This window comes from Cottoperca gobio, chromosome 17 (genome assembly GCF_900634415.1).
Source record: "Cottoperca gobio chromosome 17, fCotGob3.1, whole genome shotgun sequence".
Classification (NCBI taxonomy): domain Eukaryota; kingdom Metazoa; phylum Chordata; class Actinopteri; order Perciformes; family Bovichtidae; genus Cottoperca; species Cottoperca gobio.
The window spans coordinates 14478519-14504849 of record NC_041371.1 but is presented as its reverse complement, the minus strand read 5'-3'; the positions used below and the strand labels follow the sequence as shown (position 1 = coordinate 14504849).

Sequence of the window (26331 nt, the reverse complement as noted above, 5' to 3'; positions counted from 1 at the left end):
TCGAGAGTGGCACGTGTGACATGTCAGGGTCTTAATGAGGTTAAAAACCTCCTACACCCCTTTCACCTCATTTCACCTCCCCCTCCCTCCTGTTACGCTCACATCCATAGTACGAGGCCTATTAGTCATCACTACCCTGTCACACGCACTTCTCTTGCACCAATTTCCCGCAGTCCCACACTGTGAAAGATGCACACATGATTACATATGTGAAGGCAGGGTTGCAGAGGTGTAATTTTGTGGTATCAGAGAGATTCAGCACAACAGCGATTTTACAGTTACCGTGTGAAAGCCCAATACTATTTGTGAGCACACTGCAATCAGGAGACAATTTATAAAAATACTCTCTGATACATCGTACACATTCCCTAGCCAAGGCTGATGAATACATTCTTCAGCCAAAGGGTTTTATTTCCCAATCAGCCTTTAAAAGTGGATATCTGTGAAGGCATGAAGAATCCTTTCTTCCTCAAGTTTTTACTGAAATTTAAATCTGACAACACGCTGCCACACATAACATTTAAACTGTGAAAGAGCTGTCTGTGTCAACAAATACTGGTGTTTTGACATACATTTGGGGATCCAGATGTTTCTTTCTACATTTACATACCCCTATTATGCGTGTACCTTCTCACCTGTCTGTGATGTAGTGACATTGAGGAATACCGTTCCTCTGGGTGTGGGACTTAAGTCTGACACTCCATTCTGGCTCTCAACAGTGAAGCTGTAGTTGGAGTCCGGCTGCAGGTCGGTGACCAGTACGGTGGCTGACGAGAGACCAAACTGTCTGGGAACAAAGTGGACGCTGCTACCACACGGCGTGCACTTCCTGCCATCACCAGAGCACTTCCTGCAGTGCAGGCTGTAGGTTATGTCTCCTCGGCCTCCCGTTTCTCTGGGCGGCGACCACTCCAAGGTGACGCAGGTCTCGTTCACCGTGGAGATGGGGTTCTCGGGAGCAGATGGTGAGCCTGAGGGAAGAAAAAGACGTAGATGTATTCCTGCCAACATTAAATTGTTTTCTTCTTGAAAAAAGAAAGCAAAACTGTGATTATAAAGCAGAGAGAGTAGAGTCTCATCTGACCTACTGGGAAAAGACTGGCAGTGAATGTGAGGAGTTTAAATGTGTCATTATTGTGTGTCCTTGAGGCATGATAAACATGTGTAAAAGAGTACTCAAATGATTTAACCTTGCACCCCTGTAACATTGTCGGACTCACGATGGACGGTTTAGATTCAGCAGAACCAGAAATATTTTCCTTGCTATCCCAGCATGCACTGGGGGAGCTGCCTGGTAAAACCCGAACAAATCACAGTCGATCAACTGCTGAGCTACTGCACCACCCCTTACCAGTCCCTCATGTAACACAGTCCCCGAATGTACACTCTCTAAACACGCATTGTGTTTATGTTCATGATCAAACGTATCGCAGTTTGTATTAAGTACAGAATTTACATTAATTGAATTTAAAAATGAATGAACTGCCTCCAGCCAGAGGGTGGACACTTAGCGCTCGATTAATGAATAGCTTTGGGATGGACAGAGATTAAAAGAGCTTGGCTGATTGTAAATTGGACGGTATGAGAATATATTATACTTCCTAAGTTTAAATACAGATTTAAAGAGAATTCACATAATGTTAAATAGTTGACGCTCGACTGCAGCGAAGGTTTCACCGTGTGACGTTAACTGATACTGGGGCCGCACTGCCGACAATTAATACTGAGTAGACGATGATCTATAGAAAGTGCCCGGAGTCATTTTGTCATGAGTCAGGTACATTTTATGATTTAGAGCAGTTAATATTACTCTGAACTTCAGCTGAAATGATTAGTATATCACAGAGTCCAAAAGGTGGGTCAGTAATCATTCTCGAAGAAGCAGAGACACACAAACGGTATTTATTAGACATTTAGATGAAGTGTGTTCATATTGATACATAAATTCAAATGTCTCATTTGTGTGAATAATATTCCAAATGGTTTTGTAACAATTGTAGCAGCATACTAAGTTTTTAACTCACACACATTCTCGTGTTACATGGATCTAAGAGGTGCAGAGCAGAGACGTGCCAGGCATAACAGAACTAAATGGCAGCTCAGGGGCATACAAATACATATTTCCTATATCAAATTTGAGTTGAAATGCAATTCAATTCTGTCCACAAAAACGTTTCTATGAGCGGGCTGTATTTGCCCCCGCAGTGGTATTGTCTGTCTGAACGTGTTGGCTTTGTCCCCAAAGTTGAAACCAACTTGTAACACCTTGTTCAATAATTGTGCATCTTGCATCTTCACTTGGGCCTTTTTTCTGTGCTTTCTCCTTGCAGATCAGTTTTAAATAAAGTCAAGAAGGAACCACAACCGTCCAACTCATCATCAAGGTAAGCCTTTACTGTGCCACTCTAATGGAAACCACTGATTATGGTGGCTCACAGCACAGCACGGTGCAGGTAGCTCGACCGTATGGACATTTGTCAGTAGATGCCTTCAGCCTGACATCTCATCAGGTCCTGGTCACGCAGTGAGCCCCAGGGGACCGCAGGCCGAGCCGGGGACTTTCCTGATTAGCCTTCCCAGTGGCGAGCCTCTCTAAAGCGCAGGAGGGATGGCGGGAAGCTGGGCGTGGGGGGGGGGGGAGGCCATGCTGAGGATAATTGAGGCTGTCGGTCATAAATCTCCTAAAAAGATGTGCTGACTGATCCTGCTAATTCTGTCTTTTTCTTTTCTCCATCCCCCCACTTCCCTTGGCCTCACTTAACTGTCCATCATTTCTTCTACTGATCGGCCTTTTATGACATTTAAATTATATGCCTCTGATAGCTACTATTTCCCCCGCTGTTCTATTCTTTGCCTGTGTCTTAAGTGTCATTATCCATGTCTCTCTATGACTAATTCTTTCACCTTTTCTCCTTATATTCTCATTTTTACACTTTCCACCCTCTTCAGTGCTATTCACCAGCATCTATGTGTGTGTGTGTGTGTGTGTGTGTGTGTGTGTGTGTGTGTGTGTGTGTGTGTGTGCGCGTGTGTCTGCCGAACCCTTACTCATTTCCAGTCGATAACACCAATCGTCACACATCTCACCTGCTACAACGATTAATGAGTGTAATCTACCATAACCTGATAATGGGTATGGGTGTGCGCACATGTGTGTGTGCGTGCACAAGTGTGTGTGTGTGCACATGTGTGTGTGTGTGCACATGTGTGTGTGTGTGTGTTTGTGTGTGTGTGTGTGTGTGTGTGTGTGTGCACATGTGTGTATTCCTCCATATTTCTCTGGCCCCACCATGTCACTGTCCTTTCCCACCCCCCCACATCCATCTCTTTCTGTACCTGTCTTTTGCTCAATCTTCTCTCCTCATCCTCTCTATTCTCCTCCGTCCCTGTTCCTGAGGATGTGGTCCCCCTGACTAACCACACAGCTAACAGACATGTATGCATGCGTGCGTGCGTGTGTGTGTGTGTGTGTGTGTGTGTGTGTGTGTGTGTGTGGGTGTGTGTTTTATGTACTGTATGTATCTCTAGTGTTGTGTAAACCAATAGCAGCTGAGCAGGAGGAAAATGCACGGAGGGATTATGCATAGAAATGGAAAGCAGCCATGCAATGTAAATTCTTACAGAAGTACACTGCAGACTAATTAAATGAAATGTAATCCAATTATTGTAACGTAATGCAATTTCATAAAATAACAATGTATACATTCAAAAGCAAATATTTGACTTCAGTGAAAGCAATGAATACACAACATGGAATGAAATTAGATTCCAGTTGTAAGACTATTTTGTAGCTCATGACATGTGTGTGTGTTTGTACCACTGTTTGTATCACTCACGTGTGCAGGCCATTGAGCGTGCGTCGTTCTCAGCACGGTAGAATCCTTTCTCGCAGACGCACTCGACGGCTTGTTCTTGCGGGGACGAGCTGTGAGGAGGACATTTGGTGCAGTAGGCATCTGTGGCTGAAGCTTTATAGGTACCAGGTCTGCACGCTGGAGAGAGGAGGCAGATAAACACAGGGTAAGAAGCTGTTCTGTGTTGACCCTTTACGTTTCTTTCCCTTTTTCATGCACCGTCTTGCGATCTTCTCCAGAAATGCTTTTAGAGGATAATTCCAGTTTATTACAATTTATCATATTTGTGTAGATATATCGTCTCTGTCACCAAACACATTACACTCGCCAAGGAAATTGCTGAGCTTTAGGATCACAGACAATATGTGCAGTCAGATGATCAGAGAGGTTTTAAACAAACCTACGTGGTAGCCAAACTTAATTGGAAGAAGGGGAATTTTGTAATGATTTCCTAAACTGGCTGTATTAAACATTGCGTACTGTACCTACCGGACTTTTCCTATGTTATTTAAAGACCTTTCAATTGCAGTTTGAATTGAGCTAAATTGTTGTCTTGTTTACACCTACAGTTACTAATTTCTTGCGCTGTCTGACTTTGTTGTAGCGTAGAAGTCGGCAAGTTCACAGAGCTGAACTTGGTGAGTGAAATGTCATCATAACTCATAACTACTCAAACACAACACAAAACGACAAGCTACAACAAAGGTACTGCAGACACTGATAGGTCACACGAAGTGCCACGCAGTACCCTTGGCTAAAAACGAGAAAACAAAGTGTGATTTAATATATTGTGACAGTAGGTCTCCGTGAGATCCTCTTACATCAGGATGAAGGCCTGTATAACCACAGGGCCGTACAGTAAAATAACACAGTGCAACAGGAGATCAGTTGTCATTCCTGTTACATAAGATTTAGATCTTCTGGAAATACACAGTCGCAGTCACAGCAATAGTCACAATAACATAATATGGTTACGGCTGTTACAGTGGCTGCATATCAGTCATTATGTGGAGTCATAAAACTGGGGAGGGAAAACCGTGCTTCCGCTCAACAGGAGCAGTCTGCTGAAATAGATTGGGGACATGAATGACTTTCCCTTTTGCGTCTCTAGGCAATAAAATGGAATTCCTGACTTTCCCTTTGGTAATCTGATTATAGATTACGCATGTATTTATTTATACATTCATAGGCCTGGTATTCCCATCTTCGCAAGCCTTTTCTGCCACGGTGGTAAATAGGGTTACAGTGTACAAAACCCCATGTAAGGAAAATGAGGGCGTCTCAAATGCAATTCAACAGATTCCCTGTGTGTATGCATACGTATACGTGTGAGGTATGTTGGATCAATGATGCGATAGAATCCATCAGGTGCTGATTGCATGTTCGTGTGCTCAGCGCTTGTGCGCATGAGTGTGTGTGTGTGTGTGTGTGTGTGTGTGTGTGTGATCGTGTGTGTTCGCTTGCTGATTGCTTGTGCTTGTGGTGAAGGTCACAAATTTAATCAAGCTACACGTCACTCGTCCCAGAAAGGCTGTAAATTGTGACACACACACACACACACACACACACATACATACACACACACACACACACACACATTCTCTTACGTGGTTAACCTGCTTGACAGAGGAATAGAAAAGTGGCCTAAAAGAAGTGTGTATTCTCACTGTGGAGGTAAGTTCTTCCACCTGGACGATGTGCTCGCTCGCATGCAGACAGTATTTTTAGCCAAATCATTCATCATAGGGGAGCAAAGTCCACTAGCACAATCCCCAAAAGACCTTAGAGAACACTGGAAAGGGATGTGTGTGTGTGTGTGTGTGTGTGTGTCTGTGTGTGTGTGTGTGTGTGTGTGTGTGTGTGTGTGTGTGTGTGTGTGTGTGTGTGTGTGTGTGTGGGTGCGTGTGTGGGTGCAAAATAAAGAGAGAATGAAGGAAAGAAAGGAAAGGGAAGGGAGTGATAATTCTCAAAGGGTTTCTGCTCTCTTTCCTCCTTCCTGTCAGGGTGCCTATGTACTGTATGTGTGTGTCTGTGTGTGTGTGTGTGTGTCTGTGTGTGTGTGTGTGTGTGTGTGTGTGTGTGTGTGTGTGTGTGTGTGTGTGCGCATGTGTGTGTGTGTGTGTGTGTGTGCTCCTGTTGGCTGGGCTGTAGGAGCAGGGTGGAAAAGCAGCTTTTCTCCGGGGACGTTTCATCCGGAGAGTCCTGGCTCCGGGCGCAGGCCCGCCACGGAAGCACAAAAGGACCCTTGCGGTAGAGGACAGACAGGTCGCCCCATGCCAGGCCTGGCGTCCGAACAACTGCCTAATCAAAAACTTTCTGCAAGAATGGCGGCTTGGCTGCTTCGAGTGGAGCTCCCTTCTCCTTCCTTCTGTTTTCTACTCTGCTGTTCCGCCTCGTTCTCAATCCAGGATTTCTCTCTCCCACTTCTTTTGCTTTTTCTCAAGCTATTCCCTGTGCATGCCTCATGGGAAATGTGTTACTTGACTTGGTTCCCTTATGATTAATGATTTACCATAGATATGAATAAGGAACAACAAGGCTGCGTTAGTGAGAAGGTGCTCACATAGACATGCTATCACACTAGGGCAGACACACAGAAACACACACAAAGTTTTGTGAGAAAAATGATTTTGTACAACTATGAGACGACTCACAATTTGCATCATCTTCAAAGTAACAGTTGACAATGCTGTACAGTATATATAGGTTGTGTGCATGTGTACGTGTGTGTGTGTGTGTGTGTGTGTGTGTGTGTGTGTGTGTGTGTGTGTTTCTTCTAAAGACAAAGAGTGGCCTCAGATCCAGTGTCTTATTAAATATTCATCCGGTCACCAGAGAGACTTAGTGTATTTATGCCAATCGATAGCTCTTAGATATGATATAGTAGTGCTACTCAAGACACACCCTCAGTCACCATGCGCTGATTAGGAAGGGAACAGCCCAAGTGTTTCTTTTGTGAAAACACAGTGATATGAGCTGACTGAGATCTACTCTACTCTATTCTACTCTTTTCAGCGCTGCAAATACTGATTATTTTCTTTAATCAATTACAAAATGTCAGAAAATAGTGAAATAAGCCTATTACACTTTCCCAAACCACAGGGATATGTTTATGCACTCATCTACATATTTATATTAATAATGTGTCAAATGACGGTGGGTAATGTAAATGGTGTCACTCCAGATCGTTTCCCCCTGACTGCAGTTCCCTTCAGCTCTACTGAGCTTTTTAAGCATCTCTTAACTCATTGTTTTGGTTTATGTCTCACAACGTTACAGTTTTGGTTCACTTTCACCACTATGTATCCAGCTGCAACAGGCTGCTGTTTTCAGCAAGAACGTTCTTATAAAACGTGTTTCGGATTAGAGATTAGAGATGTCAGGGCTAGCATCATCCCTCTCTTCCAGTCCCTTCTCCACCTATCTAACTCGGCCAACACTTTTGGACCGCTTCTCTCCTTATTCCCTGTAAGACCTCATTGATCTGGAGGGCAGTATGAAACACCTGAACCTCAGCTGAACTACTTTGAGAAAGTTGTTGGCAAACAGCTCACTGCTGTCCTGACAGCACACAACATTTTTGATACATTCCAATCTGGTTCTCCGTCAGAAGCATTGCACTGAAACAGCTCGTCTCACAGTCTCCAGTGACTTAATGATCTCTTTTGATGCGTGTGAATGCTCTATTTTGTTGCTGCTGGATTTTATCGCAGTCTCTGATACTGTGGATCACGGCATCCTGACTGAAAGGCTTAAGCAGTGGGTGGGTGTCTCTGGGAGCGCCCTGCACTGGACTTTTTCTGTGTCACTTGGTTCCTACATGTCTGAGACTGCTTCTCTTCACTGTGGTGTGGCTCAGGATTATGTCTTGGGTCCTATATTATTTGCTTTTGTATATGCTTCCCTTAGGTCATGTTATTAACACATTTAAAAGGTATCTCATATTACTGTATGTCTCTTTTGAGCCTGATGAGACAAACTTTGCACAGTTGTCTGACTGCCATTAAAGACTGGATGGCTGACAACTTTTGGCAGCTGAACACAGCTTTGCATTGCTTCTGACGGCATAGCTTCCAAGGTTGCTCAAATAATTGTGACCCTTTCTTCAGCTATACAGTCCAATCTTAGACATATTAGTGTTACTATTTACTTCGACATATTGAATCGTTGACCCGCACGTGTTTCTGATTAATGATTCATTGGGTTCCCATGCAGTTCAACATATTCTTGTTCTCACATTTAGAGCGCTGCATTGTCAGGCACTTGAGTACATCACTGACTTGCTACATCCCCGTATCACCAGTCGGGCTCTTAGATCTTCTGACCAGGTTTTACTGGTTGTCTATGGAGCTCGACAGAAAACAAAAGGTGACCGTGCCTTTGAAGTGGTTGCTCGGACTCTGTGGAATGCTCTTCCTTTAACCATTTGATTTGGCATTTTTTGCCATTTTAACTCAAAAGAATAAATGATCATCTAGTTAACTAACTTTGTTAATTTAAATGATACTGTTAAGGAGTCATGTATAAATATGGAGCTGAGTGTTTAAGACACTAGCATTAAAGATAATGCTGTGAAATACTGGGATGAATGACACTTTCTGGCATCAGAAGACTTTAACTGCATGTATGTGTAATAGGCTACATCATGTTGAAATAAGGTATCGAAGTGGCTTGTGTGAAGTCGCTGACTGTACTGGAAAAGTTCAGGAAACGTACTTATTAAATGTCGAAAAGGGCCCGCAAAGATTCACACTGAAGTGCACTCACAGAAACACAACTCTCATAGTGAAAGTCATTACATTCCAATTACACTCAACCAGGCGACTCTGTGCGTATGCAAAAACACATCACCTGCACTTTTCTTTACCTGGCTGGGAGGCTTCTCCTCCTCTCCTCCACTTCCCTTTCAAAGATTCTTGCAAGTTTAACTGTTAATTGCTCCGTTCTCTTGCTTTCTGTCGCACTTGTGTCAGGTCAAACATTGGCTTCCCACCGGCTTTAGCATAAAGGGCAGGCAGAGGAGAAACCTGGGGGGTGTGCTGTGTGTGTTCTTTTGAGAGGGATTCATAGTCGGTGGTTCATCTCCCGTGGGCCAGCAAGCTTTACACTGGCCCACGGGAGATGAGCTCCATAATGGTCACCATGGCAACAGGCTTTCACCATAGAACCCTTCTAGAACCCCTCGAGTGCCACAGCGCCTGGAACACAGAGCCGCCTGTGTGTGTGTGTGTGTGTGTGTGTGTGTGTGTGTGTGTGTGTGTGTGTGTGTGTGTGTGTGTCTGTGTGTGCTACCCAGGCGTTCGTTGAGGCCAGCTACTTAAAAATTGATACATCAAGCGTCAGTGGAGGAATCTGACGAGATTGAATCTGACGTCCTTTACGGCCACCGGGGTCGCATCTGTACGTGTTTGTGTGTGTTTTGTGGTCATGTCTATATTCCCGTGACACATGCTTACGGTCGAATTGACATGTTTCCAGTCCAAACAAGCTTTAATAAAAGTAAAAATAAATGATTTTGTATCTTTTTATATGTGAAAAAACATACAAAGTTAGGTGCAAATAACCTAGGTGTGTGTGTGTGTGTGTGTGTGTGTGTGTGTGTGTGTGTGTGTGTGTGTGTGTGTGTGTGTGTGTCGGTGTGTGTGTGGTAATGTGGAGGGGGAATCCTCTGCTCGCTTGATGTTTCTCTTTTTCTCCAACATGAATAATTATCAGAAGTCTCTACTTATTATTAAATCTAATAGTTTTTTTATCCTTGATAAAAATGTATTGAAAATCTTCCGAATGTTTTATTTATTTAATACTATACTATATATACTATAATACTTGGGCATAAGAAATTAACATAGTTGCAGATAAGTGACAGTTATTGCTTGTCCAGTTTAATCCAATTATCTAGTCATGTAATGACGGAAAAACAAGTTGTAAACATAATTTGCGTTTCAGAGCTCCTCAGCATGTTTATTTGGAGATACTGGTTTGCACTGCGATACGTTTAGAACAGAAGGCTATCTACTGGGGACATTTGCACAATTTTTAATTGCTTGACTTTGGCTTTTGCTAACTGGTACCACCACTTTGGATATGTGCCTATCAGCATACTGGGTTCCAGAGGAAGGTTTACCCACCTGAACTAACACAGCGGTTGATCCCTGCATTTCAAACTAAACATTGTTTTGTTTGACCCTCGTTTAAGTCCAGAAATTTAGATATTTAACATTTCCCTATCTGAATTGTATTACTGACAGGAAGGAAAAGGCTCTGAAAAAGCATTTATACCAGGCAAGGAAGCTCTGGGTCATACTGGCGCCTGAAAGAAGAAAGGCATTCACAGACATTTAACTGCATAATTACAGTAGATGACATCATAAAAATGTATTTTTAAAAGTCTTTTGATGTTTGTCATGTAGAAAAAATCCATTTGACCACACATACAACCTAACTTACTAAAATAGCCTTCCAGACTAATAATCAATGAATCCATTACGTAAGATCCTGTGGCATGTGTGGACTTATATGGGTAGATGTTTTTTGAATTGCCTGAGAGAAGAAAAGCTCCCGCATATTCAATCTAATCAGAAGAATTTCAATAACTGTGCTTTAAGAATTATATCATTTTGTGTGGTATGTAGCGTCTGGAGATGATCAACTGGTGGAAAACACAGGCCTAGTAGTTTACAGTATGGACAACAGGTCTGCAAAATATAATGTTTCAGCATAGACATCGCAATGTGTGCATGCGCAATATTTAAATTGCAGGACGTGCGATGTCAAGTAAAGCAAATGAACTCAAACATGTCCTGCTTTTGATCCATGATGCAAAAGGAAAACTTGCATTGTTCTCATTTTCCATGAATTATTTACAAGCGGAGTTTGTTGCTAGTGAATGAAGCACATCGAACCGCAATCACAATCATTCTTGATCAAACACAGACAAAGTCATATTTGGTTGCAAAAACAAACGCGATGTCGGTTCTATGGAAGTACGTTGGCTAAAGAAAAGGATGGCGTTGACCGAAAACTGGTATTTTGTGGTCATCTGGTGAACATTCCTGTGTTCTTTTCATATCGCAATATAGATTGCAAATAAAGTTAGTTTGGTCCAATATCGTTCCGCCGCTACAAGTCATTACTGAGAGACAACAAACAATTACTTTTGTCTGCAAGACTTTTGTTATGGAAAGACAGGATCACGTGGCAGCAGAGCGGACGTGAGATGTGAGCCATGTCCGGACAGAAGACATTGGCCTCCATGATTGACACCCCAGAACAGACCCTTACTGTGTTTACAGCATCGTATGACTTTTCTGACCCACACACACACACACACACATTCAAAGTCAGACTGGTTTGTGATGTCCAGAACATGAAGCACATGAGTACACTCAGGCTTCTCTCTGATCTACTCTGTCCTCTGGATACCAGCCAATTACTGAGAGCGGCCAAGGGGAACTACGGGATGAAGCTCTCCCTCTTCCTCATTTCGTCCATCACAATATTTCTCTATGTCTCTCTCTGTCTTTCTCTCCGCCCATCTATTTCCCTGTTTGCAAACCTGTCTGTCTATTTCTATTTTCTGTCTCTGTCCTCTCTGTCTTACCGGCCATCTCTACTTTATCCTCTCTCTTTGTGTGTGCGAAACTGCTTTTGTGTGTGTGTCTTATTTCCCAGTGGGCTGTCTGTCATACGTTGACCCTGACCTTCTCCAGAGCTCCTGCACAAATATTTACTCTCTCGCTGACAGGCACGCACACACATACACAAACCCCTCCAAAAAAAAAAAATCTGAGGGAAAGAGAGCTGAGCTCAATTTCAGTGCAATTAAAGCAAACACACATCTACACACACACTTTTCTAATGGTAACCCGAGCTGATGGCTCACTAATTTTGAGCTGGGGTGATTATCCTGCAGTGTAAAAACAGATTAAATAGATACCAGGTGCATGTGTGTTTCTGTGTGAATGGGGTCATGGGCGAGGGACAGGCGGACGGAGAGAGAGAGAGAAGAAGAGAGAGAGCATGACAGGTCTATAGAAGGAGTCTGTTGGGAGTTTGGTTCACCGTCTGAATAACTTATTCTTCTGTCTGTTTTGCTATCAAGATAAAAGGCCAGAAGAACACAAAGATTCACCTTTTCCTTTTTGCATAGCAGTAAACACACAAAAACACACAACGCACACAAAACGTAACTCTACCTACACAGATTTAAACCTTCACCCCACACGTTCTCTCTCCCCAGGCACACACACAGCTTAAACATCTTCCATAAAACCCAACCTACAGAGCTTTAGCACACTATAAACACACAAACAAACATCGCATCTCCCCATATACACTCACACACACACACCACGGCAGTAAACGTGCTCACATCAGCCGGCCCCGTGACCGGCAGAGTGTGTGTAGGAGGAGCTATGCACCTCCTTTCCTCACCCACGTTATTTTCAGTTCATCACTCTCAATTATTCATTCTCTCAGGCGAAGGAGGAATGGAGAGCTCCGTGCCTTTTTCTCTGTGTCAGACACACAACACACATACACACACACACACACACACACACACACAGATGTACCTGTCAAGTGGGAGCCCGTATTCTGGCTGTCTTGAATCTGTGGGTGGGCACTGGTCGGCTTCTCTAGCCAAATTTACAGCAAATTGGCGATAGCAGGAAATCTGCACTCGTATGTTTTATTCCCAATCACAGGAGAACATCACAGAGACATCACAGTCAGTGGTTTATAAAAAGAGAACTCTTTAGATCACTGCCTAGCTGGTTTGTGAGTGTGTATGCATTGCTGAGTTTACATCTCTGTGAATGAATGTGTATAAGTGTGTGTGTGAGTGTGTCTCAGTATTAACTTGTTACGAATGAAGCGTTCCATAAATACACCTCCTGCCATTGTTTCACCTATTAAGTGGTAGAGTATTACATATTACATGGGAGAAATGTGTACACACCTCCTTAACACGACGGCACCCGTTCACGTCACGTAGGAAGTCAAGGGGGTTACATACTAAAGAGTCCCCTCTTAGGAAAAACTCTCCATGATAAATTCTGCTAAATTCAGGACTGCAGGAGTATTTCATCTGAGAAATATATATCGACAAAGCAATTAGGTCTGTACGCAGATGTGCTTTATGAAGCAGCCTTGAAAGTTAATGACACTTATAGACCTCAATGATGTCCTTATAACATAGCTGCATGTTTGAAGATCTTAGTAGTGCCTGACATACACTTTATGATTTATGCTGCTATTTTTGGACTTGTGTATTTTCGGCTTTATTTGAAAATGATCAAAGCTGAGGTTAAATGTTTGCATGAGGTGTGTTTAAATGTGACTTTATTTCCTAAAACTTTCACATTTTTGAAATGTGTTTAGTTGTAACTAACAGAAACAACTACCCCACTAACAATGCATTATAATCAATGGGTTACATTTTCAAAATCAACTACTTATTCTGGTTTTCAAGAAAGTAGTAGAAAGGAGTTTTTAACGTCTGCCACTGTGAGTCTCCTGTCAGACGAAACCGAGATAACTGCATTACATGTAGACAACATGGCACCATTCAAAGTATGCCAAATTAGCAGATCCTGTTTGCCACTGCTGTACCTCCAAATCATTGTCAAACATATCTAGCTTGCAGGTGTATTTATCTACCTGTACAAGGTGTCACTTTAAGACTACAGACAACTGTAATACTGCAGCTGCTGGTCTAAATGGCCATATTAAAAATCAAACATAATCTGTCACATCTTTCATCAGGTCCTGTGTAACCGTTCTTTGTTCTGGCCGACATTGAGGCTGAAAAGTCTATTTGAATTTTCTGAATGGTTCCTTTTGGCCGTAGAACAATAGAGCAGCTGTACTGCATACGAAAGCAGCATCAAATTGGACTTCGACCGCGGCTACATCTGTACGTCGTGTTTGGAGCTGAGCAATAAAGCATGTGCAACACCAGCCCAATCAGTCTGACGGGCTGATCGTACATCTGGAAGCCATCCATGAACTAAAAAGAGAGAGAGGGAGGGGATAAGGGGAAGGGGTCAATGGCTGTCTTCCTGTTCCTGTGTTTCCTGTTCAGCAGACCCGCTGGCTGCCTGCATGCCTGCTCTGCTTTCTCTCGCACACACATGCACCTTTCTCAAAACCTTTAGATCTTAAGTGGAGCAAACTCAACACCGACTCAACACTATAGAAATGTGAAAATTATGAACTTTCCCATGAGCTCACACATGTTTATCCATAACTGGAACTCAACAGCTTATGGAACGCATCCAATTAATGGCAACTGTACCCAAAGGAGACGTTCTCTCTCTCCTCTACACCTTTCTCTCTCTCTGCCTCCGCCTGTAGGGAATAGTGCTATATAAGGACGTGAGGAGTTGAAACATGCGTTAACAGTTTCTCAGTCCTTGGCCTGCTTTTCCTTCTTTTTCTCTAAGGGTTTGCTCGCAAAGCTCAACCCACTGCACCAGACTCAGCTGAGCTGTTCGAGGTCCTGTCTCGCAAAAACCACCTTGTTGTCCTCAGGTTTTGTTGTGGCTGACACTTCAGCAGCGCAAGCTGTTGGTGCTAAGGTGGCCTTTGGCAACTCAGCTTATGCATGGCGAGTGATCCTCCATGGCAAAAGAAGAGCTGTGCTGGGAGGAAGTGTGTGAATAGACATTATCTGGGTCAGTGCTGTGTGGGTATGTAGACAGGGACTATGGTGTGTAGAGGATATAGCGAGCGCACAGGCCTTTGTGATTTTGTCTGTCATTTATTCAAGCACAAAAGAGAGGAGATGAGAAAGAGAGAGAGAGGGGAAAAGGGATGGAGTTTAGGAAGGACATGTGTGAGAGAGGAGATAAAGGCGTAATGAAGTAAAAGGTGGCTGTCATTATCCAAAATAAATGAAAAGTGAAGTCAGACAGACGGAGAAGTCGAGCAGCAGACAGACGCTCACAGATAGGTGGAAGGACAGATGACTGGCCTTTACTTGGCCAATATATCCGTCCGTCCTTTTAGAACATCTGGCTAGTACACCCTGCTGCCTGACACTTCAACAGCTTAATGCCTTAATGCCTGCAGCCGTGTACATGCGCACATGCATTACGTTGACTGTATACACACAAAATCACTTGACTTGCAGTCTAAATCCTTCTGTGAGCCTCCCACTCCCTGCCTACCCACACCTTCTTGCACTCAAGCTCCCTGAGCTGCCACCAAGAGAAGAGCAAAGAAATGAGAGAAGTGTGTGTGTGTGTGTGTGTGTGTGTGTGTGTGTGTGTGTGTGTGTGTGTGTGTGTGTGTGTGTGTGTGAGAACATACTACATGCAGGAGGGAGCGCTTGACCTTCAAAAGTCTGTATATGATCAACATAAAAATGTTCACTTTACAGACCGCCTCAAATGTCCACATCACACACATATTTGCACACACAGACACACACACACACACACACACACACACACACACACACACACACACACACACACACACTTCTGCAGTAAGGATAGAGGCAGAGATCAAGCTCTGTGTTGGAGCAGCAATAAAGAAAGGCAGGTTCCCTACTGAGCTTTTAACACACACACACGCCTACACACATGCACACACACACACACACACACACACACACACACACACACACACACACACACACACACACACACACGCAGCCTTCTGTAAGTGAGCTCAATCTCTTTCACAGGTGGAAGATTAGCCTTTTCCTACATCTGTTCCCTGCTCAAACCTTTCATTATGAACAGAGACTGCAATCCTCTTATGAGATATAAAATGTAGAAGTCTATTGTGTGAGTGTGTGTGTGTGTGTGTGTGTGTGTGTGTGTGTGTGTGTGTGTGTGTGTGTGTGTGCGTGTGCATGTGCATGTGCACGGTCATAGTCTTTCTTTCATATATGCATCTGAGTGCATATCTTGATGGAGCCCTTACAGCATATGTATCATATAACTTTCCCTTATCTGTGCAGAATGTTAAGTTGTCTGGCAGAGAACAAACAAAGGTTTTTACTGTAAGGCCGTTCCCGCTGCGCTGTGGTAGGACTCGGAGCGGTCTGACCGACTGAGCGGCTGAGCAGCAGGCCTTTGATCGATGCTCGTCACTGGGCAGACACAGAAAGTCAAATTCCCCTTCACAGGTTGGGCAATGTTTTCCAAAAATGTCAAAATACTAAGTTCTTTCTTTTGTTTTTTTTACTTGAAAATAAGATTGTGCAGGTTTTAGTTATCCCACCCAATAGTTATGATCTCATAGTTGTGGTCAAATGTGGTTTAGAGTGTGTAAGGAGCTAAAGAAGTGTGATGGAATAGTTCAACATTGGAGCTATTTTGTTGCTTAAAACAGTTTGTTCATCCGCCTGACATTTCTGTGTAGCATCTCTTGCTGGAAGTTGCCAGATACAGTTGGTGAGCACAGATTTTTTGTTTTGATCTCTGTACAGGCACAATGATACCAAACCTGCCAACTGTGATGACAAGACTTCAGAAAGTTACTGCACCGGCCAACAAATATTCACACAACTCTCCTTAACACTGCAACGTGTTGTTCTACACACAAGACACGATGTGTTAAGTGGTGAGCTTTGGACGGATCCAGGCTAGCTGTTTAGCCTTGTTCCTAGTCTTTATGCTAAGCTAAGCTAACCAGCTATGGGCGTTGGCTTCATATATACCATACAGACAAACTAACTGCCGGCAAGAAAGCGGATATGCACGCGGAGGTCTGTTCTTATGAACTTCTTTAAACTTTGCCAGCTCAAAGAGGCTCCACTTCTTGACTCACACATGAAACGTCAAAATCAGTCAAAGTGTTGTCCAACCTAACCGCACCGTTCTACAAAAATGTTATTGAAATTCTTTTAAAATATTATTTGAAATCATGTAACAGTCCAGAAATCCCATTGTGTCTGCATCCACAGCGGTCCAAATGAACACATAATTGACAATTCACTCCGGGATGAAAGCCTGTTGGACTTATTCCTCAGTGAATTTCATCCACTTTGGTTTCAGTCCAATTTAAGAAGTGAAAAGAACAGCGGGAGGGCTAAGTGGAATCAGTATGGCGTGTGTGGTGTGACTTTGAAAGATTCTGCTTGTACATTAAGGTTTTGCTTCATGTTGGAAGCATCCAACAGACAAAGGAAGAAGGCGGAAGAAGAAGACCATTAGAGGGATATAGCCGACGGACGGACGTACGTAAAGACAGACATGTCATTCTGACCTATATTATGTTCGGCTGCTGTGAAAGAGAGAGAGGAGATGAGAGCAAGAGAACTTGTGTCGAGGTGACAGGTGCCTGTCCTTCTCCACTCCGTCTCCTCCATCTCTCAGGCATCTGAGGCAGTAATTGGTGCTGTCAGACACACACAGAAGGACAGGACAAACACACACACAAATAGTCTAGTCACAGCTGCACACACATACACACTCCTGCCCTTCAGCATGTACCTCTAAGGCTTAAAGCAGGAGAGGTTTGAGAGGAGAATTTACTACATTCCCTACCAGCAGTGAGACAGAGAGACAGCAGGAGTGGACAAGGGAGTGCGAGTGTGAGGTGGTAATGGAGGGGGTTAGAGGAAACAGTGGCAGACAGAAACAGAGAGGGAGAACAGAAACAGAATGCACAAGAGACAAACACAAGACACATAGAGAGAAAAGAAAGCAGGAGAGTGAACGAGGCGGGGGGCTTCGACTGCACTGACAGAGGCCTCTGCATGGGGTAGAGAGATGGAGGAGAACTGACGAGGGGGAGCAAATGTATGTGACAGGGAGGGAGGGAGAGAGAGAGAGATTATGTAACTCCAGTGGGGACAAATCAGATGAGTATGATTTCATGTGATTGAGCAGCAGAGCCACGGCCTTCGAAGCAGCAGTGTGTTTAGTGCACACAGCTGTACACAGAAACACAAAAGCTCAATAAAACAACACAAAAGCGCAAAAATAAATTACAAAAATATGTATTTATGCTGCAATATTAAATATTATAACAGTCTATGTTTTTATTACTGTCAACAAAACCCATGAAAACAACAAAACCAATAATATACCGATCCGACCATATATATATATATATATATATAGTCTCAGTAGCAAAAGTCTGATATTGATATTTCTCCATTACAATAAACCAGTTTTAAATCACTCCCACATGCACCTGTTGAGTCTAATACTCACAAGAGCACCTAATGTGTATTAATCCGCTGTTAAAAATATTTACATTATTTCTCATTGTTACCTAAATAATATTTTAGTCTTTGCACATCAGGTCAGGTTGGCTGTAAAAACTGATTAGTATGCACTTGTTTTGTTTGTTTGTTTTAATTATCCATAAGGTTTTTAAGCAATTCTTTTAAGGACATTTCCACAAAACATAAATAAAATACTTGTTACTTTGCCACTGTGTCTACTGAGTCAGAACATTGTCTCTATTTATCTATAATTAGTACCAAATTACACCGTTTCTGTCAGGAAATGTCCTCGGAAACTGTCAAACAAAGCCCAATTACTAAACCCTTTTCACAAAAATGAAGCTATATATTTGTGACCTGTTTTTCAAGATGTGTAACTTCAGTAGGAGTGATTGGGTTTGAGTGTCACAGAAGTCAAAAAGCATTGAGAAATGAACTAACGTTTAATTGATTTAGGCCTTTTAATAAGATTAACAACAAAATATCAATATATCACAATCACAATAATTATGATAACTTGGTCTAACATCACTACCAAGATGCACGTTAGCTTTCATCACATCCTGGTGGCTCATTTTTAAAAGTGAATCACCTTGAATCACATTATCTCCTAGTAGTCATAGTAAGTTACTCCTGATTCTGTTTGTATTAGAGGAACAGTGGCACTCTTTGTGAACAGAATCCCTTTTTGTCCTAAAACAATTCACCAGATTTAATAGAATCCTATCGTCCAACATCAAAACATACACAAACATTTAAACACACTTTGCGCCTCACTTTAGGGAACAAGGAAAATGGGAAAATAGAAAAAGAGAAAGATGAACCCGTGATCTATAAATGTTTAACGAGTGCAGACAGAGGAGAGGAGGGCTGCGAGGAGGAGGAGGAGGAGGAGGGAGACAGAAAGAAGAATGGTGAGGTGAAAGAGGAAGACAGTATCAGAAAGGATGGGTGAGAAGCAAAATGGGAGGTTTATAGAGGGAGAGAGGTGGAGAACAGGCCCCATTATAGAAGCAGACACCGGAGCAAGGTTAGAAAATAGCAGGGACAAAGGGAGACAGCCAGAGATTGAGAAAAAAAGGCTGTAATTGGAGGTATCTGGTGTTTGTCTAACACAGAGAGGCCAGTAATGATTCCATTAGCGCCTCACACTGAGAGAGAGAGAGAGAGAGAGAGAGAGAGAGAGAGAGAGAGAGAGAGAGAGAGAGAGAGAGAGAGAGAGAGAGAGAGAAGAGGGAGAGGAGGAGTGTGACACAGGGACAAAAAGAAGAGCCTCGAGAGGACAAAACATGACGAGAAGATTCACACAGAGCATTAAAACGGGAATACAATGAGCAGCTAAATGGTACAAAAAAGAAGAAAACAACCGCACACAAAAAGAACAAGAGAAAGGGAATACAAGGCGTCCATTAAAAGCCTTGTTCACCTGCAGAATGATGATAATTACAAATGCCCCTCCAGTCCTTTCCCCGGCTCTCACACTTTCCTCTCTTTGTGTGACGGGAAAAAAAGAGAAGGGTGATTTAAATGTATTAGCGGAGTGTGTTTTCCCTATGGAAGACCTACAGACTGTGTCAGGGCAGGAACCTTTTGTTTGGAGCTGACGCCGAGCGCTGAGAGGACTCTTTAAAAGCCTGGCCCCTTGTTCTCTCAGGGACACATTAAAGTGCAACCCACTGGGATGTTGCACTTCTCTGTGTCCTCCATGTCTTTGTTAAAAGCAGGCTGATTACAGATGCAGTCACATTTGGCGGCTAAGTGAAATTGTGACGAAGGAAGGGAACAATATCAGAATAGCGGCACATGCGGGCAAATTAGCACCAGGACCAACACAATTTTGATGTTCATTTGGAATTATCTCACAGGCTGCACACAAATATGAGACATGTTAGACTGACATACGTGGAACAGAAATGTCTCCTGCTGTATCAGAATATTTCATTGCTATGCAAATCCCTGCCAAGATCCGACAAAAATGTATTTTCCTAATACTGAGTAGGTGGCACAGACAACCCTGCGGCGAAGGGGTTTCAATTCAACACGAAGGAATTAAAATCTATTGGAAAATGCGATTTGATTGTTTCCAGAATAATTGCTATGCCACAAAATATGCCTTGAAATTAAAAACTTGGCTTTCCCACCTGTTTTGCCTCACACACACACACACACACACACACACACACACACACACACACACACACACACGCGCGAGTGCACACACACACACACACACACACACACACACGCACACACAGACACACACATTAATCCATAACTGTCTTGACCATGGCTTATGAGACAAGGGTCACATATATTTCCTGACCTCTGACCTCAGACTGTCAAAAGGACTCATTACATCAACACACATACACATGCTGTTATTGAGTTAAAGCCAGCTTGTTAATCATGCTTACCTTGCTCTATTTATTCTCTCCGGAGTGATAAGACTCAGGGAGCAGACTGATGACTTTATGGAGCTCACCGAGGTCAACCGCTTTGCTGTGTCAGACTGATTGAGTGGACAGATTTTAAATAAAGTTTCAATACAGGGAATGTGACGTAAACCTGCACACTGCAGGTTGTGAAATCATTTGAAAAGCTGTCAGTGAGATCACCTGTCACATAACCATAGTGCGTCATTGTTTACAAGACAGACATGCAGCTCAACAGTCGGCTTGCCATGATTGAGATGCAGCAAGAGTCCTGCCATAATCTGTGCACATTACCAGTCTGCGAGCTGCAGAGTACAACTTCTGTTCTCATTCACTTGCCTCTAAGGCCCAACTGCCAAGTTTTCTTCGCGTCTTGGCTTCTGCTTCTCCAAAACAACTGAAATTGCATTTTGTGCATCAATTTCCAAGTTTGCAGCGATGAATATCTATGATTCCATTTTCGTTTGGAGCAGGAGAAGCGAGCCCCGCGGGGACAGGTGACAGCGTGAGTCTAATACAGTTCGCACACTCAAATGTACGCACACACATTATGTACACACACAGACTGCACGTGCCATATGTGGAGAATTACAATTCAATAATCTCTGCTTCCTAAGGCATACCTTTTCCTCTCCTACAACACAAACACACATCAATAAGCACTTTCTCACACACACACACACACTCGTACCACTCTCCCATACTCAGCGGGGAAAAGGAGATATTCAGCTCTGACAAACAAGCACACTGAAAAAAGGAAAAAAGAGGAGATGCCTCAAAGCTACTCCTACCCTTTTTCTCGGCAAGAACTGTCCTTGTAGTGTTGGGATCTGTATAAAAGTCACTCGGAGTGATGACACCCACGCTGACACACACATCAGTAACCTAAATACAGTCATTGTCATTCCATGCTCAGTTTCACAGCAGAAATCATAGCATGTCGAAACGCTTCTACACACACTTCGTTGGCAAAGACACAAGGGCACACATCTTTACACATCATATATTCACGTTGTTAAGAGTGTAAGATTGCTGTGCTTAATTTAAAAGAGCACTTTTGTAAGCTATTAAGGAATTCAGAAGACCTGTGCATACAGAGAGACACACTAACAGGCACTCTGGTGTAAAAGGTCAAATAACAATCATAACTTTCCCTATACATGCAAGCGTTAAAGCAAACGCATGACAGTACCATGCGCATTTATTTTTCTTGCTCTCTAAATTTGTCCTTCCCTGTCATTCTTATTCTCGCACACACATTCCCACACAAATGCATTCAACACATGCCCCCAGACCCCCACTCACGTTGGCAGACATCCTTGTTCTCCTCGAAGCCCGGTTTGCACACACACCTCCCGATGGGAACCAGCCAGCCTCCGTCTGCACTGCAGTACATCTTCGGAGCCTCGAACTCCTCTGAGGCATTCACACAAGCCCCGTGGACCTCCACCAGTGCCGTGTCTCCGCCCGTTATTGTGTCGGGGAACTGGGCCAAGTTGAGCACAGTGAGGGGACACTTCTTGTAGAAGACCCTGACAGAGACCAGAGCGATACATGCGCCCAGGTCCTGGAAGGCCAGGTAGAAGCCTTTTTTACTCAGGTTGCTGATGTCGCGCACCTCCGTGTTCAGCTTCATCACGCGGTCGCCGACGTCCACCTGCGTAAGAGGACATTTTATATGAATGAGTTCATTTTAATGGGAACATTCAAAATTATTCCGAGCGTTTTTTTTCAGTTCAAAAAGTTATAATTCTATTTTGCACTGCAATTCTGAGGCACAAATAATTATGTCCTCAAAATCCTGACACTTTAGCAAGCAATAAGGATAAGATTAATAATTGAAATATAATCTACATTCAAACCTAGATTTCTTATCTAAGAGTCGTTAGCAAATGGTGGATATTTAATAATGGAATTTCACAGTGCAAGAGATCCAGCCAGCTGCAATGGAAAAACATTTTGAACAATTTTTGTCATTGAGCAGATTTTTTGTTATACTTACAAGGTCATTTGTAAATATTTATTTGTTGCATTACATGTTATATATAAGTGTGTGTGTGTGTGTGTGTGTGTGTGTGTGTGTGTGTGTGTGTATGTGTGTGTGTGTGTGTGTGTGTGTCCATACCTGTGTAAAACTCTCATCCGCAGCAATAGTATCGATCTTGACATACTGGCTTTCCTTGATGAACCACAGGTTGGCATTGTTGGACTCATAGTAGTACATGTTGAAAGTCTGCAAGACAAACATCCATCACTTTTCGAATCGAACTTATCAGACAAAACAGAATAACACTCAGTAAAATGAGACGGATAAAAGTGAGAAAGTCTTTCCATTGTGAAATTTTAACAAGGCTCCCATAGCTCGCCAGCTATTCTGCTGCTTCTCTTCAAATCTCAGTCCATCTGTCTCGATGGCCAGTCAGCAACACTGTCTGCAGTTTCATCAAAGTGCAGCTCTACACTGTCTCATATTATCTCCACTACTCATTCTGGAGATGTAATGAGAGTGAAAAGGGTGCAGAGGGCAGACAAAGTAAAGCAAAATGAATAGAGAGGAACAGTGATATCGGGCTGATATGAGAGAGCCGAGGGACAGTAAAAAAAAAATATTAGAAGTAAAAATATACGAGGAGCCACAAAAGAAGCCTCCAGAGTGTCGTCAGTTTCACTCTGCAGCTATTCTCTCGTCATTCTTTTCCCGCCTTTTGTCTATTTATCTATTCATCTGCCATCAAAGTGAAGTTCAATCTGTGTGTTTTTGTTGAGTGAGTATTGAATGGAAAAGTGTTTAAAATGCAGTGTTTGCCGCTCTGCAGTGCCATGTAGTACAATGTGTGGAATACACATCGAGTTAATACCAAGTAATTATGTAAAGACAAAAACCACCTGACACTACACTAATACATATGCTGATATATAAAACCATGATGTGATACCATGGCTAAAAGCAATCTCAAGGTGCTAAATTAATGTTGATTAATATTTATTGTAAGTAAGTAATGTTTGAACTGGCTTCATTCACTTCACAAACGATCACTGTTCAACCTTGTCTAAGAACAAAACGTACATTCCCTCTCCTGATTGCTTCTCATACTTTAATGCATTTTTTCTGTCTGGAGTGTTTAGATTTTCTGCCGCTGTTAAACGGTAGCAGCAAAAATAAACAGTACAGCGTAATTGTATCGAAAAAAATATGAAGATCAGGCAGGTTTAATTGAAAACTCAGAGCAGTGTTATTGAAGTTAATTTGCTGATTTAGCTTTTTAGCTAAGCACGCTAAACACAGTGCAGATTGCGTGAGCTTGATCCAATTTGTAATTAAACCACTTTCATGACAAATACAATATGTATCTGCTAAATTCGTTAAACGTTTGAGAAGTCAAGGATATAAGAAATACTGATTACATTAACGTGAACTCAATTGTATCCAAAAGGCTAAGAGCACTGCATAAACAGAGAATATATTTGTATCTTTGCAGAAGTGAAACACCCCAGACTCCAAACAAGCTCTGCCTCCACCATGTTCCAAATCAAACTTACTCACTGTGCCATTGATCTCCAAAGCAGAAGTATTTTTTTTTTTACTTGCTTCCCTCCAAAAGAATTTCAGATTGCACACAGCTTTACACCAGCACCCGTGGAGCTCGTCAAAATTCAATGTCTTGTGAACAAATAAGCCGCACGGATACAACAGGAGGGCTTAAACACACACACAGCAGATGCAAGGACATTTGTTATCTGCCACCATACTGCTTGTGTTTTAAAAGCTTCCATGTGTATTATCCTGTATGTGTTTGTGTGTGTGTGTGTGTGTGTGTGTGTGTGTGTGTGTGTGTGTGTGTGAAGGGATGCACACCTCCTTGCAGGTACCAGGGACCCCGGGCAGGCTGTTACAGTCCCTCAGGGTGAACTTGATCTCGATGTGGACACGCTGCGCTCCTTCTCGGCTGATGTGGCGCGTCCTCAGCCAGTTGTTCTGGTTGGCCTCCATGACGTTGCACACCTGGTACGTCCTCATCGGGGTGTTCCTCTCATCCATCACACTGATCTCCTCCCACTGAGGATGAGAGAGAGGAGGTTTAGGGAGAAGAAAAACAACCCAAAGTGGGTCTACTAGATAAAAGAGATACATTTACATTTCTGATTGGACTTCCACATTTATCGGAGGACATTTATTTTAGGTGGAAAACCAAAGAAAAAAGTGGAATTAAAAAAAGAAATAAAGAAGGAAGGAAGGAGGGAAGAGAGGAGAAGGAAAGAGTGGAAGGGGGAGACATGGGTGAGCAGGATGAGGATAGAGAGAAAGGAAAAGAGAAGGTAAGTGTTTTAGGAGTCTTTGTGTTGACGGGGAAATCCCTTCAACTAAAACCTTTCAAATCAAGTGGTAGAGTGACGTTCAGCAGCAGCGCAGGGCCGGATCGACAACAGCACTACTCAGCTGTGAGATCGTCTTATTTCATCGGCAGTCAATGGACAAAGGAGATCCCAGTGCAAAGATTGCTTATGGGAAAGTGGGCCCAAGTTCAGAGAACTGTGGTTTTAGTGCAAACCGACGCTAAGCCTGCACGTTCTTGTTTTCATGTCTGGGTGAATATGAGTGATGATGTGTGTCAAGATGACTGAAGGACTGTCTTTGTCCACGCTGCAGATGTGCATAGTGGGAGCGTGTTTTTCTAAAGTGAATGCATGATTTAGCGCTTAAGAGGTAGGAGTGTGTGTATGAGAGAGTCACGGAGAGAAAGAGGGAGCGAGAAGGAGTAGGTAGGACAGAGCTACTTTGTCTCCCGTCATCTGCCACCATCTGTTTCCACTTCTGACTAAGGCAGTAATTGAGAACACTTCTCGCATGATCAGGAAAACATTTCTATCTACGCACACGCACACATATATACCATCGCACACACAAAGAGAATGAACATTTCTATTCCTTAAAGTAAAATGAAAATAAACCAATGTGGTTTCAGTGTCTCAAGATATCTGATCCATTCAAGGGGAAGCTAACTACATTTTCATGGACACCCAAAACCTACACATACATATGCAAACCCCCCCCCCCCCCCACACACACACACACACCCACACACACAAACTGGATGAGTCGTAGTTTGTGGTGAGAGACGAGAGGACCACCATCTTTGTTCTGAGCTCCTGTCATCGTCTTTAGACTGAAGCTGTAAGCTCCAGAGCGATGAGCACATATCACCTTACAGTAGTCCAATCATGTAAACACAGGCCCTGACACACACGTACAGGCATTATACACACACTCACATGTGCACACACACCTGCCTGCACCAAGACCCACGTGGCTAACTACCTGTCATCCCTGACGTCTTATTAACTTCAAATGAAAGTAGAACGGTAGATGAACTGAGAGGTGAAGAGCAAATGAAAAGCAAAGAGAGTAGCAAAAAAAAAAAAGGACTTTGAGAAACTTCAGAAAGGAAGTCCAAGCTAAGGTTGGATTCTTGAGGTTAATCTGATGTGACGGCCCAACAACCCGGCAAAGGCTTGACGCATTTCACCTCCGAGTCCTGAGCGCTTAAACAGATCCACATAAAAAACAGCACACTCAGATGCTTTTAATCGCCCACAGCCTCCGCTGAAACGTCTGCTGTGTATGAATTAGAGCTCGAACAAAACCGACTGTCTCTTGATCCTGACCCAACAGTCCTTCAACTGCAGTAACAGAGAGAAGGAAGAATCAGGAGAAGAAGAGGCAGAAGATTGTTTAAGCTGCTGCAGTCAGCTGACACAAATGTCCCTGACAGTCAGTTCAGAGCTCGAAGATTACATATATAAAGAATGTATCACTGAGTCTTGCTCGACATTTTGTGCTGAGAGCACTCGATTCAAT

The 26331-nt window shown here is 43.0% G+C and overlaps 1 protein-coding gene across 2 annotated transcripts in view; it reads right to left on the bottom strand.

Annotated features, from left to right (window-relative positions):
- Window positions 1–26331, bottom strand: part of LOC115022054 (ephrin type-A receptor 3-like) — an 82716-nt gene that overhangs the window by 36423 nt on the left and 19962 nt on the right. For both annotated transcript variants that reach the window (XM_029452864.1, XM_029452865.1), the window contains exons 3-7: window positions 24331–24531; window positions 22600–22707; window positions 21780–22131; window positions 3837–3992; window positions 636–971 (exon numbers count right to left, since the gene is read on the bottom strand). In XM_029452864.1, the coding sequence (XP_029308724.1) occupies window positions 636–971; window positions 3837–3992; window positions 21780–22131; window positions 22600–22707; window positions 24331–24531 (1153 nt within the window). The remainder of the gene's footprint in view (window positions 1–635; window positions 972–3836; window positions 3993–21779; window positions 22132–22599; window positions 22708–24330; window positions 24532–26331) is intronic.